This window comes from Meriones unguiculatus, chromosome 20 (assembly GCF_030254825.1).
Source record: "Meriones unguiculatus strain TT.TT164.6M chromosome 20, Bangor_MerUng_6.1, whole genome shotgun sequence".
NCBI classification, from domain to species: Eukaryota; Metazoa; Chordata; class Mammalia; order Rodentia; family Muridae; genus Meriones; species Meriones unguiculatus.
The window spans coordinates 38,946,744-38,964,313 of NC_083367.1; the positions used below are offsets into that span (position 1 = coordinate 38,946,744).

Here is a 17,570-nt window from a genome sequence, read left to right on the forward strand (position 1 = left end):
AAATCGCTACATTCATAAAGCCATTCAATTCCATACACACACATATGCAAATAACAAGAAGGCTGAGTAAAATGCATTTATGCAATAGGTGAAAAGTCTGTAAACTTGTTTGTATTTATCAAGGTTTGTGGACAACTGAAAAATACTGTCTTGCATCCTTTTAGAAAGCATTTTCACCAGAAAGTAGGAAAGTCTAGAAAACATCTGTCAGAACATTTAGATAATGGGAGTGATTATGATCAAAGTTCATGAAATACATATGTAAAAATAATGAGATCGGTATTTATATGTTTTATATACATTAACATAAGAAGAAAGCATTTGGTGCTGTGTAATGAGCTGTGACTCCTCAGTCAGCCTAACTTCATGCCTCTCTGAATCTACATCTAATCTGGATCATTTGAAATGCTACAGTAGCTATTATGCTATCGTGTTTTTAAGATTCCTTTAAAAGGATGTCAACTACCCTCCAAGAGATGTTAGACTTAGAAATGCCTTCCTAAAGCAACTGTTATTTTCTTCATCATGTATATGAGGTATATAAGTGCAGGTATGTGCATGCCACTGCTGGGGTAGAAGTTCTCTCCTCGAACCATGGGTTTCAGGGACCACACTCAGGCCACCAGTTTTGTGCAGCAAGTGCTTTAACTTGCTGATTCATATTGGCAGCCCTATTGCAATGTTTTTATATAATAAAAAAATATTTTATGCAGTATGTTTTGATCATATTCTTTCTTCTCTCCTATCTTCTCCCAAATCCTCCCCAACACCCTACCCAACTCAAATTGTTTTCATTCTTTCTTTCTTTTAAATGAAAAAACAAAAACAACGAAAATCAAAACAAAAGATAGACAGAACAAATATCAAAGTAAAACAAATACAGCCAAGTATTTTTAAAAGACTGGTTTTGAAAAATAAACTTTAAACTCATTCTCAATGATGCCTAAGTTACTGAAGTTTCTTTACTCCCGGAAATTCCACCACATAGCCAGCATGTTTCCAGGAGTGGTGGCACATGCCTTTAATCCCAGTACTCAGGAGGGAGAGGCAGATGGATCTCTGTGAGTTTCAGGACTCAGAATGAGTTCCAGGTCATCTAGAGTTACACAGAGAGTTCCTGTCTCAAAACAAACAAACAAATAAGAAAGGATTCTTATAAAATTATGTTATTCCTGATGTGTAAGCATTTAAAAACATGTTCACACAGGGTCTTTTCTGAGATGGACACTCAACCAAAGACCATGAGAGGATAAAACCTAGAACCTCTGCTCAGATGTGACCTGTGATAGCTCAGTAATCAATTGGTTTCCCATAGTAAGGGGAACAAGGACTATTTCTAACAGGAACTCAATGACTGGCTCTTTGACCTCCCCACCTCCCAAGGGAGGAGCAGTACTGTTAGGCCACAGTGGAGGACTTTGCAGCCAGTCCTGAAAATACCTGACAAAAGGGAGTCATATGAAAGGGGAGGAGGTCCTCCCCTATTAGTGGACTCGGAAAGGGGCAGGGAGGAGATGAGGGAGGGAGGGTGGGACTGGGGAGGGAATGAGGGATACAACTGGGATACAGAATTAACAAAATGTAACTAATGAGAAAAATAAAATTATGGAAGAAGAAAAAATAAATAAATAAAAACATGTTCAAAGTTTACATTAATGTATCTGTGAATATATATATATATGTATACAGCACAATGATATAAATGACAGTGACCTATGACAGATCTTTTTTCCTCTTTAATAAGTATCATCTTGTTTTTAGTTTTGCCCAGAATTTATATCTTCTACTCCTACTAGCATGAATAACACCGATGGAACAAAAGCTTACATCAACTGAATTTCATCTTTTAAAGCCTAGATTTCCAGGAGAAATAAAAGCAAAATAATGTTTTTCTCAATAGCTGGCCAACTAGTGTAATTTTTTGCATTGAAAACAGTATGTTTGCCTGCTGTTTGATTACCTCCCCCTGAGGGGGGAGCAGCCTTACCAGGCCACAGTAGAGGACAATGCAGCCACTTTTGATGTGAACTGATAGACTAAGATCAGAAAGGAGAGGAAAACCTCCCCTATCAGTGGACTTGGGGAGTGGCATGCATGCAGAAAGGGGAAGGAGGGTGGGATCGGGAGGGGAGGAGGGAGGGGCTTATGGGGGGATACAAAATGAATAAAGTGTAACTAATAAAATAAAATTTAAAAAAAAAGAAAATAGTATGTTTGAAAATGTAGAAACTGTCTATTTTCTAAGCAGAACAACATTCCCAGTCTCCTCTCCTAGAAAGGAGACTATATATTTCAAAAGAAAAGCCTTTGACATCCCTCTGGAGCAAAAGAATATAATGTTCCAAAGATCTGTTTTTACAAGTCTGTCAGCTTGCTCCTGTGTTTACAATTCTATCAGCTTATCCCTAGCTTTCACGTGCCCATTGTCATGTGGCTCAGCACCAAAGACTCTTAAAATCTGACATGTTCTTGTTGCTGAAGGGACTGTTTTCACTGTCATCAAGAATCTGAATATTGAACATTTCTAGCCCTTGACATTGTTCTATGTTCCTAAGGTGTTTAGGGGAAATGGTCGTTGGTATCTGAGCTGAATGGTTCCTAATATCTCTCATGAATTGAGCAACTAAGACAGGAGCATGGCACTACTAATTATAGTAATTACCTGCTTCATGGTTATTCTTGGTACCTTCCAGTCTTGCCACACCCCAGATGACTTTGTGGCTATCACTTCTCCTGGACATATCATGATTGGAGGTTTGTTTGCCATCCATGAAAAAATGTTATCCACAAATGACCATCCCAGGCGACCACAAATCCAAAAATGTGTTGGGTGAGTAAAACTCAAAATATAATTCAATTAGAATTCAAGATTGTGCTGTAAGAGTAAGACACTCAGGTGGTTTGCCTGCAGTGACATTTTAATAAAATAGAGCATGTGTGTATTTTGAAGTTCATCCAGTTAGCTTTGCTGTCCTTAAAATAGATGTATCAGCTCTGTATGTACAATCACCTTCCAAGCACAGGGGTAGAGAATGCTTTACAGTAGTGGGGTTTGGTTTGGTTTGGTTTGGTTTGGTTTGGTTTGGTTTGGTTTGGTTTGGTTTGGTTTTTACTATGACTGTTTTAAAAAAGTCTCTGAAGTCACTTGTAAAGATGTTGTAACTTGTCCAGCACTACAGCACACACACCATGCTTATTTTTCTGTAACCCACGGTGTGCACTTCGTTATTATAAGCATAGGTTTATTGTTTTATGCCTTATTTAAAAGTCCACATTTGAGGTTTGTATGCTCATATTTCATCAGTGCTGTATTCACTTCATTCTAGAATAATCCAGTCCTTTGCTATTAAGTTGAGACGATCGTAAGGATCAGAATGTCCTTTTTTCCTTGTTAGTGAGAGTGAGTGAATTGCAGCGTGCAGCGTAATTCTTGACACAGTGTCCTGTAACTAAAACTGGGGGAAGGTGTTACAGATGGATTGGGGTTTTTTGTTTTGTTTTGGTTTGGTTTGGTTTTTGTTTTTTAAGGAAAACAATGTTTTAGTTAACTTCAGTTTTAGGACACACTGGTTTTGTGAAATTGACTTGTGGTTTCCATATGTAAAAAGAAAAAAATGAGGTCATGGACATAGGCAGCATCAGCTTTAATTGATCTGATAATGTGATCCACAGACTTCCCTGTGACTGAAAATTCTGATTATAACTTGTCATAATATTATGTTCCCTTTTTATTTTACTTTTCTGTCTGTTTTATTTTGAGCCAAAGTCTCCTTATATATCCCAGACTAGCCTCAGCTCTTGATCCTTTTTGCACTGACCTCCAGAGTGTTGTATTTTCAAAAGCATATCATCATATTGGATCCCCTGTTTGTTTTCTTACCAAATAGTGCTTTCTAATCCCAGTTAAGATGCTTTCGGATAGCCTACAGTTCCTGTGTCACACTAAGAACACTTTCTGGCTTTCATCCCATTTCAGTTGCTGTTATTATAACCAGTGATTAGCTGAAATGGCACAAAATAATAATTGAAGATTTTTAGAGCACCAAATTGTTAGAGCCCAAAGAATTGAAGCCCATAATTTTAAGCCGATAAGCAATGATAAATATAAATGAAACATTTGATCTAACAAATTTCTTCCAGAAAGAAAAAAATTACAAATAATTAAACATTTGACTTCATTGTCACTATTGAAGAGAAATGCTTTTCACTCAACACTGAGCAGGGTGTTAGCAAGTGCTGGTATTTCCTGGTCCCTGTTCTGAGTACTGGAGAATCCAAGGCCATGGAGCTTAGATATAAGGGACTAAGAAAACAAAATGTGGTTATTTATGAGGTAATCTAATAATATTTTCTCTCACTTCTTTTTAAATGAAGAGTATACCAATGATTTTCCACATTTCATCCTCATACATCCCAAAGTGATAAATAGTAATTTTCAGGAAATCATAACTTAATGAACTGATTTCAGGAAATCATATCTTAATGTATATGTATATATACACATATACATACATACATATACATACGTACATACATAAGAAAAAGAGGTTATCAGCCAGAGTTGGGAGGACATGAGAGGATTTTGAGTGAGGGTACCAGGAGGGGGTGGAGAAGGAAAAGGGAAGGGACAGTGATACAATTTTATTTTAACTAAAAACATAGTTTTGAAAGATAAATTGTTTACATTTATGAATTGTGAACAAATAAATACTGGTATTCTATTAAAAATTATGATCAAAGGATAGGGTAAAAATAAGGTTATTTTCAAATAAAGTTCACACTTTACCTGAAATCAACTTGACTCATCCAAAAATTATTCACCAAAGGGCAGAAATATGGATGAGATAAGGTAGGTGCACACCAATAAAACAGTTAAGTTTTGTTTCAGAAAATTCTTATTTCTCAACAGCTTTGAAATATCAGTGTTTCTTCAAACTCTGGCTATGATACACAGCATTGAGATGATCAATAACTCAACACTGTTATCTGGAGTCAAACTGGGGTATGAAATCTATGACACTTGTACTGAAGTTACTGCAGCCATGGCAGCCACTCTGAGGTTCCTCTCTAAATTCAACTGTTCTAGAGAAGCAGTGGCCTTCCAATGTGACTACTCCAGCTACATACCAAGGGTAAAGGCTGTCATAGGTGCTGGCTACTCTGAAATATCCATGGCTGTCTCAAGAATGTTGAACTTACAGCTCATGCCACAGGTAGGTTTTTGTTCTAGTTCCTTCTGTACATTGGTTTTGAGCACATTTGTTCTTATGAAAGGATCAGGAAAACCTGGGAATTAGCTACAGAGTCATGTTTGCAGTATCAAGAACCAGTTTCTGACTGTTTTTAACTTGATTCAGAAAAGACACATATCTCCAAGGGCCTCCCCTGATCTGTTTCTGTAACAACATCAGTCAGATTCAAAGAAGACCATATAACTAAACATCCTTGGGTGCTAACATGAGTCTTTTAACTTAGGAAGAGGCTATAGGAATTAAAGGAAAATGAGCTTAACATGACTGGCTCCTGTGCTCCTGTACCATAACTCAAAAATTCTGTCTACTTCCAGGTGAGTTACGACTCCACCGCAGAAATCCTGAGTGACAAAATCCGCTTTCCTTCATTTTTACGGACTGTGCCCAGTGACTTCTACCAAACTAAAGCAATGGCCCACCTGATTAAAAAATCTGGATGGAACTGGATTGGTGCCTTAACAACAGATGATGACTATGGAAGATTGGCTCTTAACACATTTGCAATTCAGGCTGCTGCAAATAATGTGTGCATCGCCTTCAAAGAAGTTTTGCCAGCCTTCCTCTCAGATAATAGCATTGAAGTCAGAATCAATCACACACTGGAGAAGATCATTGCAGAAGCCCAGGTTAATGTCATCGTGGTGTTTTTGAGGAAATTCCATGTTTTCAATCTCTTCACAAAAGCCATTGAAAGGAAAATAAGTAAGATCTGGATAGCTAGCGATAACTGGTCAACTGCTACCAAGATTATCACCATTCCTAATGTCAAGAAGCTTGGCAAAGTGGTGGGGTTTACCTTTAAGAGAGGAAACATATCTTCTTTCCATTCTTTTCTTCAAACTCTTCGTTTGTATCCCAACAACAATAACAAACCCCTACGTGAATTTGCCAAGGTTTTTTCTGCCTGTAAACACATCAAAGATGGTGATTTGAGTCAATGCATTTCTAACTCTTCTCAGGCAACTCTGACCTATGACACTGCCAAGACCACTGAAAACCATTTCATGAGAAATGAATTCCTCTGGCATTATACTGAGCCGGGGCTCATTCATAGCATTCAGCTTGCAGTGCTTGCAATTGGCCATGCCATTCGGGATCTGTGCCAGGCTCGAGACTGCCAGAAACCCAAAAGCTTTCAACCATGGGAGGTACTCATTTACATTATTGGGATTAATTATTGGAATAATTTGCATCCCAAACCTGTTCACTTACCATCATCTCCCCATTTCCCCCTCTTGCTTTATTTTACAAAGATTCATGATACCTCTTCTTTCTTTTTCTTTATTTTTATTCCATTAATTAATTAATTTATTTATTTTATATCTGGATGGCAGCTTACCCTCCCTCCTCTCCTCCTAGTCCCTCTCTCTCCTCTCCCCTGGCCCCCATTCTCCTCAGAGAAGATGAGGCCTCCTGTGGATATCAGTCTGCCTTGGCATATCACGTTGAGGTAGAACTGGGCACATCTCGTATTTAGGCTAGTTAGACAAGGTAGTCCAGTTAGCAGAAAGAAGTCCAAAGGCAAGCAATAGAGTCAGAAAGAGCCCCTGCTCCAGTTGTTAGTAGATCCACATGAGAACCAAGCTATAGATCTGTTACTTATGTGTAGGGGGTGAGGTCTGTTCCTGGCATGCTCTTGGTTGTTGGTTCAGTCTGTGAGTCCCTGTGGGCCCAGGTTAGTTGATTTTGTAGGTTTTCTTGTAGTGTCCTTGACCTCTCTGGTTCCTTCATCTCCCTCTTCCACATGATTACCTGATTTCTACGTAATGTTGGGCTGTGGGTCTCTGCATCTTTTTACATCAGCAGCTGGATGAAGCCTCTCAGAAGACAGTTACGCTACATTCCTGTCTGCAAGCATAGCAGAGTATCATTAATAGTACCTATTCCTAACTTTATCCCTTCTGCAAGTGGAAACTGGCAGTCTTTTTATGATCTGTATTGCTTATATAACATTTTAGTCTTAATGATACTCATTATCCTCATTTCTTTCCCTAAGCTCCAAAGTTTCACTTTATTTTCTGAAATGATTCTGTTAATAGTGCTATATTCCTCTGCCAACTTATGGATTTTTCCAGTGCTTTATACACATTATATTGTTTAACAATCTTTACCCATAAGAATTAGACCATAGAAGTTGAAAGATTATTTTGGTTATTGCTAAATACTATAGTATTTCCTTCATCTGATATGTTCAGTGCTATACATGTTTTGGATTAGATTAGCTTAGATATAGGACAAAGTCTATATGTAAATTCATCTTTGCTTGTGTTTTCCTTGTTCATTTTACATGAAGGCAGTCTTATGCAATATTTTAGTGCAGCTTTGTCATGTCAATGAAGTCACCTGTAGAATTTTTCACTGGTGCTATTAGGTTGGTGCTCAAAAATTCAAATGTGTAGCATTTTGGATTATGGATGCTTATCCTGTATATGAGAAAACTAAAGACAAGAGGAGCCATAAGCATGGCTCCAGTCCTAGTCTTCTTATGTCCCTATAATTGTGCAGCAGGTAGATTGTAATCCTGTCCTCTGGTTAAATACTCTTACTGTCTTAAGTAGGATGCTCTCTGAAGGGCTTGAGGTTAGTGATTTGTTTTTATCCTTAAGATTTGCTTTTTGGTTTTATATATATGAGTTTCTCCCTCCTGCATGTATGTTTGTTCACTGTGTGAATTCAATGCCTACTGAAGGCAAAAGAGAGCACTGAAGCCACTGGAACTGGAATTAAAGATGGTTGTGAACCACCATGAGCCACCATAGGAGTGCTGGGACCGGAACCTGGGTCCTCTGCATAAGCAGTCAGTGCTCTTAGCTATTGAGCTATCTCTTCAGCCTCATTGAGTCTTCTTGGAAGGAATGTTGTTAGGGCAATTATAAAAATATAAGCTTAAATGAAACACCAAGTGAGTATAAATCGATGTTTTTCTTTCTTTTCTTGGATTATTTCAGAAAAACTTAAAGTTTAATATGGTTCTAATTAGTAGGAAAAATGCATTTTCTTTTAATGACTTTGAACAAAGCATGTAAAAGAAAGTACTTCTTTTAATAATAATGTTTACTTGTGAGAATAAAACTTCTCAATCATGTAAATTTAAAACCAGACTTATAGGCCTTGAGACAGTATCATAATTAGAACATATATGTCCTTTAGAGTTTTAAGTGAACAGAGGGTAGAATGGAGTAAGACAGTTTGGATCATAAGTGGCATCTAGAATGCCATTTGTATTTTTGCCATCATCACTGCTGTTGCTGTTGCATAGACTTGAACAACTGGCCCTGTGCAAGCTACTAGGAGCTTCATATGCTCCCAGGAGCTCCAACTTAATTATAATATTTATGTTTTAATCATCTGCAATATAAGCACTGGTGACCAAAGTAACCTGCTTGCACATTTAGATGTATAAACTTCAAGGGTTTTGTTTGTTTGTCTTTAGTTTGCTGTTATGCTTACATTGTTTTGCTTTTAGGGTCTGGAGTTTGACCTCAGGGCCTCATACACACCAAGTAACTGAGCTACATCCCTCTGAGCTACATTCTCAACCCTTGAAACATGTGTTTTAAATCGCTCATTTTAAAATTGTGCTTATTTTTATTTTTGATAGATGCATAATCGTTGTACATGTTGTGAGGTATATGCTGCTCATTTTCAGGGGCTTTTTTTGCTACATAGAAAGCCAAAACTCTAAAATGTAAATAACTTGTGATTAGGGTCTTCATTGAAATTAAAAACTCTTCTAAATAACGTACACACATTTCTAATAATTTTTAAACATCTACTTGAAAGCACTTCCTTTGTACTATAAAACCTTAACAAGGGATTGCGGGATAAAAAAAAAAAAAAAAAAAAAAAACTAAATTATCTTTGTTACAATCACTCTTCTTCCGTATACCACATTCCATATGGCATTTTCTCTACATTTCAATACCTTTCACCTAGAGCAGTACAGAAAAGCTCTTCTTGTTTTAAGAAGCAGAATATCATAATGAAATAACTGAGCTCAACTTTAGAAATGAGACTGGAAGAGGTAAATGGAGACCAGCCCTTGAATGTACAGGGTACACAAGGAAAAAAAATTAGGAAGACTCTCATAAGATACATAGAAACAAAGAGCACTATTGATCTATCAAAGATTCAGGAAAGTATTTTCAATCAGAAAGAAATCTCAAATAATTTTGAAGAAAAGACTTGGGAAAATATAATCTAAGCATTTTCATTTAAACGCTAGGGGGTCTAAGGTTGCTTTTTTTTTTGCCCCAGAGACCCTGTTAATCTAGAAAACAGATTGAAAAAGGGTGAGGTGCTCCTTTGATCATGATGTAAGCAAGCCAAATAATAATGAGTGCCATATTTGGGTGACAAGGCATGCAATCAGAGGTCTTTTTGTAAAGAAGATTTTTATAAGACATTAAATTTTAAAACAAATCGTTAACATTTAGGATTCCTAATCAAGGATGCATTCCTAGTCTCTTCAGCACCCCTCCACCCTCCAGCAAAATGACCTGATATTCATATGACACTTTGTGAGTGGTTTTAGTGGTCCAACTAAGCTTATATTGCAGTGGAGTTAGGGTAGCATTCTGGCTCTGTGTTTGGTGAGAACAGTATTGAGGGACAGCACATAGTCACCCTTATTTTATTTCGGCAGATTTTTAACAATCTTCAGGTATGTGTGAGTGAACCTTCTTCATGTTATAGTGGGGTGGTTTTGGCTTTTTTTTTTTTTCTTCCACTTGATTCTATACAAGGTAGTGTGAGTGGCACACAGGAGATGAGAAAATGTCTAATAGCCATTCCCCACATGTTTACTCAGGAAGTATTTGTTGGGTGCCTCGGTGTTCCATCATTGTGTTGTGAGTGCTGAAGATACCCTGGGGAATAAAACAGAATCCCTTCCTACAGCAGCGAATGTAGTATGTGATCAGATGATTATAGGGCTGGCTACCACGCAGGAAAGGACACTATAGCTTTTCCTACAAACTTGAAATGGCAGCATAGCACATAACTGAGGCAGTGAGCTCAATGTTGGCAACTTAAAGAACATTCTCTAACCGGCCAGTGTCTCTAGAGAGCAGAAAACATCACAGGACTGGAGTCTTGAAAGGAAGCTGGAAACGAATGAGTCAAGGAACTCGTGATGTGGAGTCCTTACCAAAAAGTACTCCAGACTTTGCCAGATGGAACTTCTTACAATTTGGCGTGCAGTTGAATTACCTTGGAACCTGAAACCTGTATGAAGTAGATAACTTAGGCTTTGGAGGGCTTTTCTAATCATTCGTTAAAGCTCCCAAATAAATGACACAGAGACCTATTAGATTTATTAATAAGCTTTAGGCTCAATAACTGGGCGGACACACATTTGTATTAACCCTCTGTGCTAGTTTTGCTTAAGAAAGGAGCACATTTAAAATAATTCATGAGTACCGGTGAGACACTGAAATTATCTTGTTTACCGAAGAACTTTATCCTTGAAGTGCTTATTTATTCATTTACTTTGGTTCCCTTTGTGTTTCTTTTTGATTCCGGGCAATGTTAAAATCTTTTTTAAAAAAAAATTATTTTTGAAGCCAGGTCTTATGCAGCCCAGGTTAGCCTAGGACTCCCAGTCTTCCCACCACCACCCTGCCCCTACTGCCACCACTCCTACCCCATGAGCTGGGATGACAGCTGTGTGCCGCCATGCTCAGTGCAGTGGTGTTGAGGAATGGGCCCCAGACCTTACACAGGCTATAAAAGCACTCTGTCCTCTGAGTTACAACCAAATCCCCGAAAATAAGACAGCGTTTTTGTTTTCAATTCTATCAGGTTTGCTTTGATATATTCTGCTTCCCTAAAGCAATTAATTTACATTCCTTAAAAGAAGTAATAATCCTGTAGGGACAAGTAACACAAGGAGTGCATACTTTGACACTCTGAGAAGGGGATTATTTGGCCATTTACATGACTATAATACGTAATTATAATACCTTAAAATATAAGCTGATTTTTCTTTTAGTCTATTGACAGAAATAAAAACATTAAAAATTAACCAAAAAGACACAGGGTAGAGTGATTCTACTCAGATAGAATAATTTCTGCCTTATCCCATAGTTTTTTAATCCATCAAAGCCACATAGAACCATGGACTTAGGCAACCAGTTGGCCATGATGAATGCAGTGAGAGTGCTTACTCATAAGTAAGCAGTAGACTGTGCTCTCTTAGTTCCATCTCTGGTGTTCTTTCTCCCCGGCACAATCTGAATGTGGCTGCCATTGCACAAACTGGGTAGCAACAATTTCACATAGGACAACTTCTGCAAAAAGCAATTCTAGAGCCCAAGTGGGTGGGGAAGGGGGGTGTTCTTCTTAAAGTGTACTAGATATTTAAACATCCCCAAACAGAGATCAGACCCCTTCTTTTTTCTTCTCACTTTAAGAAATAGTCCCAACGATACAATCTGTTGGATGAAGGATGTGATGCTCCTGTTGAATGTTCACTCACACTTTTACCTTTCGTAGCTACTTGACGTGCTGAAAAATGTGACGTTCACTGACGGAAAGAATTCCTTTCACTTTGATGCCCATGGGGACTTAAATACTGGTTACGATGTGGTGCTGTGGAAGGAGATCAATGGCCTCATGACAGTCACAAAAATGGCAGAATATGACCTGCAGCACAACATTTTCATCGTCAAAAGCCAGGAAGCAAAACGCGAATTCAGGATACTTAAGGTGATTTTTGTCGTAAGGTGATTTTTGTCGTAGGCTGCTTTGCTGAATTCGATTCACCCAGTATCTTATCTGGAAACATCTCAATCTCCAGCAGAACCTCGTGATCATCATACTGTTCCCTGTTCCACCTCCCTCCCTAAGTCCTGTGGCCAACTAGTATAACACTCTTGCATATGTGCTCAGTTCTCCTCACTTCTTTCACTTCAGTGTTCTCATTTCTCAATACTGGCAAAATTCAACTCACTGTGGTCAAGTCTGTGTGCATCTCCTAAGTAGAGGAACTTGGGGCAAGAGAAGCAGGAATACAAGCCTCATATTGTTCACTGCTTTCTCATTAAATTCCTGATCTCCAGTGTTCAGTGGACCTTCAGTGTTGCTGGGCAATCCATCAGAGTATTTCCTGATAATCTTAGAGCTCCTTTCTCTTGCTGGTTGGCCGTGTTATACTCTTCCCTGAGTACACTCCATCACCTTCAGTTGATCCTGCTTTCTGTTCTACAAACACTGAAGTAATGGAAGAAAGAACTGTAGTGCCTCCTGTAGCCATTCTGTGCCTGGTCTTCTGACTTCCAGTTAGCCCTGTGGATGGATTCTTCCTCAAGTGGCACCTCCGCCGGACCTGTGGGCCCCAACCCCTTCGGTCATTTAAGGACTTGCTCTGTCGACTTCACAGTCTCCTGCACCCCCTCCATGATTTTCTCTTCTGCACTGCCCACATGGTGCTGTAAATCTGCTTTATCTCTCCCATGTTCAAAAGGCTGCAGCTGCACAGATTTCCCACATCCTATATTATTTGCTGCCCAAGCCTCTATTTCTCTTTACAAGGAAACTCCTTGAAAACATTAAGTATCTTGATTGGCCCCAAGTCTTCTCCCTTTTACCTTTTAAGCTTGCCTATAATCTATCAAAATTGTTTGTATAGCTCACTTACATTAAATCCATATATCATCACAATTCATTTAACAGCTACTTATGCTTTCCTTTACACTATGGGCCTTATTTGCTTCCTAGACTCCATACTCCCCTGATTTCCCCTGTGCCACCATTTCTCTGTCTCCTTTGCTGGGTCCTTATCTTTCCAATACCTCTAAACACTAGGATGCCCAAGCTCAGTCCTGTTCTTTTTTTGTCTGTTTAGTGACTTTATCAGGCTCCAGTCTTCAAATAATGTCATTCTGTGGGAGGCTACTGGCTTCTTGATTTTTATCTTTTAACTCAAATAAGTGCCGACTGCCGAACTGGCATCTCTCTGTGGCTATCTATCTGATTGATGTCCTCATTGACTATCTCTAAAACAAAGCTCTTGCTATTCTTTTCCAAGTCTCAGAAAGCGGCAACTCTTCTTTCTCAGTTGCTCATGAGACACCCTGAGGGCGTTCTTGTCATCAGTGTATCACACAACACGCTTGTCACACTGCAGAGCCACTGCAGGTTTGACTTCCAGAGTGGGTCTGAAGTCTGACTACCATTTCCCCCCTGGTTGTAGCACTGCTGCTCCACGGCAAGCCGCAGCCACCTCTCACCCAAGTTGGTGTGTTAGCTTTGAAACTGTTCCTCTTACACTCATACCCCCTCAGTCTTAAGATGTCATCCTGGAAAAGACAGTGCTCTGCTCAGAACTCTTCCACAGCATATTTCTCTCTAGGTAAAAGCTAGTGTTTTGTTCTTTAAGTGCCCCCTGTCCTGCCTCCAGTACCTCCCTGTCCCCAGTACCCCCTCTCCTTCTACCTTCCCCTTAATGTCCATCCACCTGCAATTCTACAACCCGCACTCCTTCATTTATGTCTTCCTTTCCCTTAACGAAAGTACTCTGTGCCTGCTGCATTCTGTTTAAAATTGCCACACCTCAACCAGGCATGGCGGTGAGTGTCTATAATCCCAGTATTTGAGAAGCTGAAACGGGAGAACATGAGCCTGGGATTACAGTGAGATCCTGCCTCAAAACAAAATGAAACGAAATCAAAAAACACATCTAAGCTTTCAAAGTAGCTCAGTTGTCACATATTTTAGATTTTTTTTTTAATTCCAACAGTTTTAAATTCCAAATATTCCACTGCTTTGTTTTTAAAAGGTATGTCATATTAAGAGCTTTCTTTTAGAAGTATAAAAGTCTAGAGGCTGGAGAGATGATTTCAGTAGCTAAGAGCACTTAACTGTTTTTCCAGGGAGCTGGAATTTAGTTCCCAGAAGCCACATTGGTGACTCACAGCTACCTATGACTCCAGCTCCAAGGGATGCAACACCATCTTATGGCACACACACACAGAGACAGAGAGAGACACACAGACACACACACAAGCTCATACAGAGAGAGATATAAAGATTCATGCATGTGAATTTTTAAAATCTTGTTTAAAAATACAAAAGTCCCATTTTTCTTTCAGAATTCTTTCAGCATGGAATTAGAAATTCCGAGACCCTCATTTCATTTCTCAGCTTTGCAAATATGTGCTTTTCTCTCTGCTGGAAGGTCTCTAGAAGAGCTAATTTCCATGATTTGCTTATAGAAGCCCTAAGTGTCATCAGGCATGATAGTGAATGACTTTAAGCCCCAGGACTCTGGAAGCATAGGTAGGTTAATCTGAATTCAAGGCCAGCCTGTTCTATATGGCTAGTTCTGTACAGCTGCCAGAGCTACACTGTGAGACCCTGTCATCAAGAAAGAAAAAAAAAAGTATGTTTTCTAAAGCAGCTTTCTCATGCAAAATATTTTGTATATTTTAAGCTTGTTCCTGCTTAAGATGACCAAAAAATTTTAATGCTACAAAAAAAAAAAAAAAAGACCCAAAATTCTACTAAATGAAGAATGGCTAGGACAATTTTCTTTTTAAAATTTTTTTATATTTTCTTTTACTGTAGCAAATTCTATCTAAATGCTCCAAGGAATGCAGTCCTGGTCAAATGAAGAAAGCCACAAGAAGCCAACACACTTGCTGCTATGAATGTGTGAGCTGCCCAGAAAACCACTACAGTAACCAAACAGGTAGCTGCAGTCTCCACCGCATGCACAGTGACACCTCTGAATTGTGTCCCTTAGGCTGACTTTACTGTATGTTAATCCAGTTTTATCTTTTGTTTTATAGCTTCTTTCTTTTACTTCTGGATATCAAATGTTGGGCCGTGTGCATACAAGGCCCATGCTCTACCACTGAGCTACTCAAAGCCTCTTTTTAGGCCTGTGTTCTACCACTGAGCTACAACCCCGGCCCCTCCTTAGGCCCATGCCCTACCATTGAGCTACACCCCCAGCCCCTATTTTGATTTGTTCTTGTCCTTGAGAGAGAGGTTGAGAAATAGTCTTACACAGTTCAGTTAGCTTAGACAGGATTACAATTATCATAGATATAAAGGGAAAAAGGTGTGAATTCCAAAACCACATTCTGAACAAGGTCTCCAAACTGCCATCAATAACAGCATGTTCATAAGAGACCATTGTCTCTCTGGAATATATAGATTTACTGAAGAATCATGTCCCAGATGACCTTTTGGCTTTCTCTATCACCCTTTCTCATCTTCCTCATCTCTTCCATTTACTGTGTTCTCCCACTTTCTTCTGGTTCTGTGTAGGTTTTACTTGAATAAGTAAACAGTATGACCTCCACAGAGCTTGTTTTCTCTATAGTATGGTGGGCAACTACATAGTTTAAATGTTTGCGACCTAACCAATCTCCTGTCCTTGTTAGATATGGATCATTGCATTTTATGCAACAACAAAACACAGTGGGCCCCGGAAAGGAGCACATCGTGCTTCGAGAGGGAAGTGGAGTATCTGGATTGGAATGACTCCTTGGCTGTCCTCCTCATCGCCTTCTCCCTACTAGGAATAGCCTTTGTTCTGGCCATTGGCATAATATTTACAAGAAACCTAAACACACCCGTGGTGAAATCATCTGGGGGATTGGTGGTCTGCTACTTGATGCTCATCTGCCATGCCCTTAACTTTGCCGGCACAGGCTTTTTCATCGGCAAACCACAAGACTTCTCCTGTAAGATCAGGCAGACCCTGTTTGGTGTGAGCTTTACTCTCTGTGTTTCCTGTATTTTGATCAAGTCCCTGAAAATTTTGCTAGCTTTCAGCTTTGACCCCAAGCTGAAGACTTTCCTGAAGTGTCTATATAAGCCAGTCCCTATTGTCCTCTCTTGCACCAGCATTCAAGTGATCATTTGCACACTCTGGTTGGTCCTGGCAGCACCTGCTGTGGAGGAGAACACCGTCATGCCTAGAGTCATTATTTTGGAATGTGAAGAAGGATCTGTGCTTGCATTTGGTATCATGCTGGGCTACATTGCACTCCTGGCCTTCATTTGCTTCGCATTTGCTTTCAAGGGGAGGAAACTTCCTGAGAATTACAATGAAGCTAAGTTCCTGACTTTTGGCATGCTTATTTACTTCATAGCTTGGATCACATTCATCCCAGTCTATGCTACCACATTCGGTAAGCATTTGCCCGCTGTGGAGATTATAGTCATTCTGATATCCAACTATGGGATTCTTTGCTGTACATTCTTCCCCAAGTGCTATATTATTCTTTGCAAACAAAAGACTAATACCAAGTCAGCCTTTCTCCAGATGGTTTTCAATTACTCTTCTCACAGTGCGGACAACCTTGCCTTGAGTCATATTTCCATGGACTGCACTAACTATGATACAGCAACAACTGATCTGACCCCCGGTAACAATGCTGGAGCCTGTCAGAACCACAACCATCTTGTGGCACTTGCAGGCAGACAAAAGCTTACGAAAGTGTCTAAAACTTTGCATCAGAAAAGAAGTTCAAGCATATGAATGGGTTCTCAGGAGGTACTACAATCCCCAATGAGATGTTCTAGTTTTTGCTGTAAATTGTGTATTCACTTTCCCAGCAAATACATTTTGTGTGTGTGGATGGGTTCTCTCTCTCTCTCTCTCTCTCTCTCTCTCTCTCTCTCTCTCTCTCTCGGTACAATTTACTTGAATACTCACTCTGTTTAACCATCTACTAATAAAAATATAAATTAAATTTCAGTATTATTCTTCCTTCATTTTCTATTCCTTACTTCAGCATTTTTCTTAACCAATATTCCTCTTAAGCATTTCCAAGTCAATGCATAACACTTCAGCACTTTTCCATCCTCTCCTTATTTCACACCTCTTTATATGGGTCCTACTCTTTTTTCAAGCATTGTGATTGTCTACTGCAGTTTAACAAGCTTTTGGGTCACTACTCTGTATCAGGTATTATACTAATGGCAAAGAAACAAGAAAGAGATTATTTCTAGTCTCAAGGAGCTCAGATTCCAAGGGAAGATAGTTACATACAGACATCTTCAATTACTAGAAAGATTCTCCATTAGTAATGTCTATAAAAAGCTGTTAGGAGAGCTTGGCTAAATAAACCTAACCATGACAGGCTTCATTTTCTTGCCAGACAACACAAGCCTAAGAGTTACAGAGAAAAATCACAAGAAAAGAACAACCAATTAGAAACAGCCAAGACATCTGGTCCGGGAAAGATAAGGTCGCTTAACTACTGGTTTGAATAGCACCCAAGTCCTGACCAGAGTCACTTAGCCTCCACAGGCACCAGCCAATCACAATCAAGGTCAATAGCCACAGTAGGAATTCCCCTT

The 17,570-nt window shown here is 39.2% G+C and overlaps 1 protein-coding gene across 1 annotated transcript; it reads left to right on the plus strand.

The window, feature by feature from the left end:
- The first annotated feature begins 2,569 nt into the window (after positions 1-2,569).
- Gprc6a (G protein-coupled receptor class C group 6 member A) lies at positions 2,570-16,836 on the plus strand. The gene is made up of 6 exons (XM_021660541.2): positions 2,570-2,830; positions 4,910-5,213; positions 5,567-6,400; positions 11,748-11,960; positions 14,820-14,943; positions 15,644-16,836. The coding sequence occupies exons 1-6, from the start codon at positions 2,637-2,639 to the stop codon at positions 16,744-16,746; spliced, it is 2,772 nt and encodes a 923-aa protein (XP_021516216.2). The 5' UTR covers positions 2,570-2,636; the 3' UTR covers positions 16,747-16,836.
- Positions 16,837-17,570: the final 734 nt, after the last annotated feature.

Bases quoted from the DNA above. Each gene is read 5' to 3' on its own strand.
- Gprc6a (XM_021660541.2), top strand. From the start codon at position 2,637: ATGGCACTACTAATTATAGTAATTACCTGCTTCATGGTTATTCTTGGT. The intron at 2,831-4,909 runs GTGAGTAAAACT...ATTTCTCAACAG, and splicing joins CAAATCCAAAAATGTGTTGG to CTTTGAAATATCAGTGTTTC. The intron at 11,961-14,819 runs GTGATTTTTGTC...CTTTTACTGTAG, and splicing joins GCGAATTCAGGATACTTAAG to CAAATTCTATCTAAATGCTC.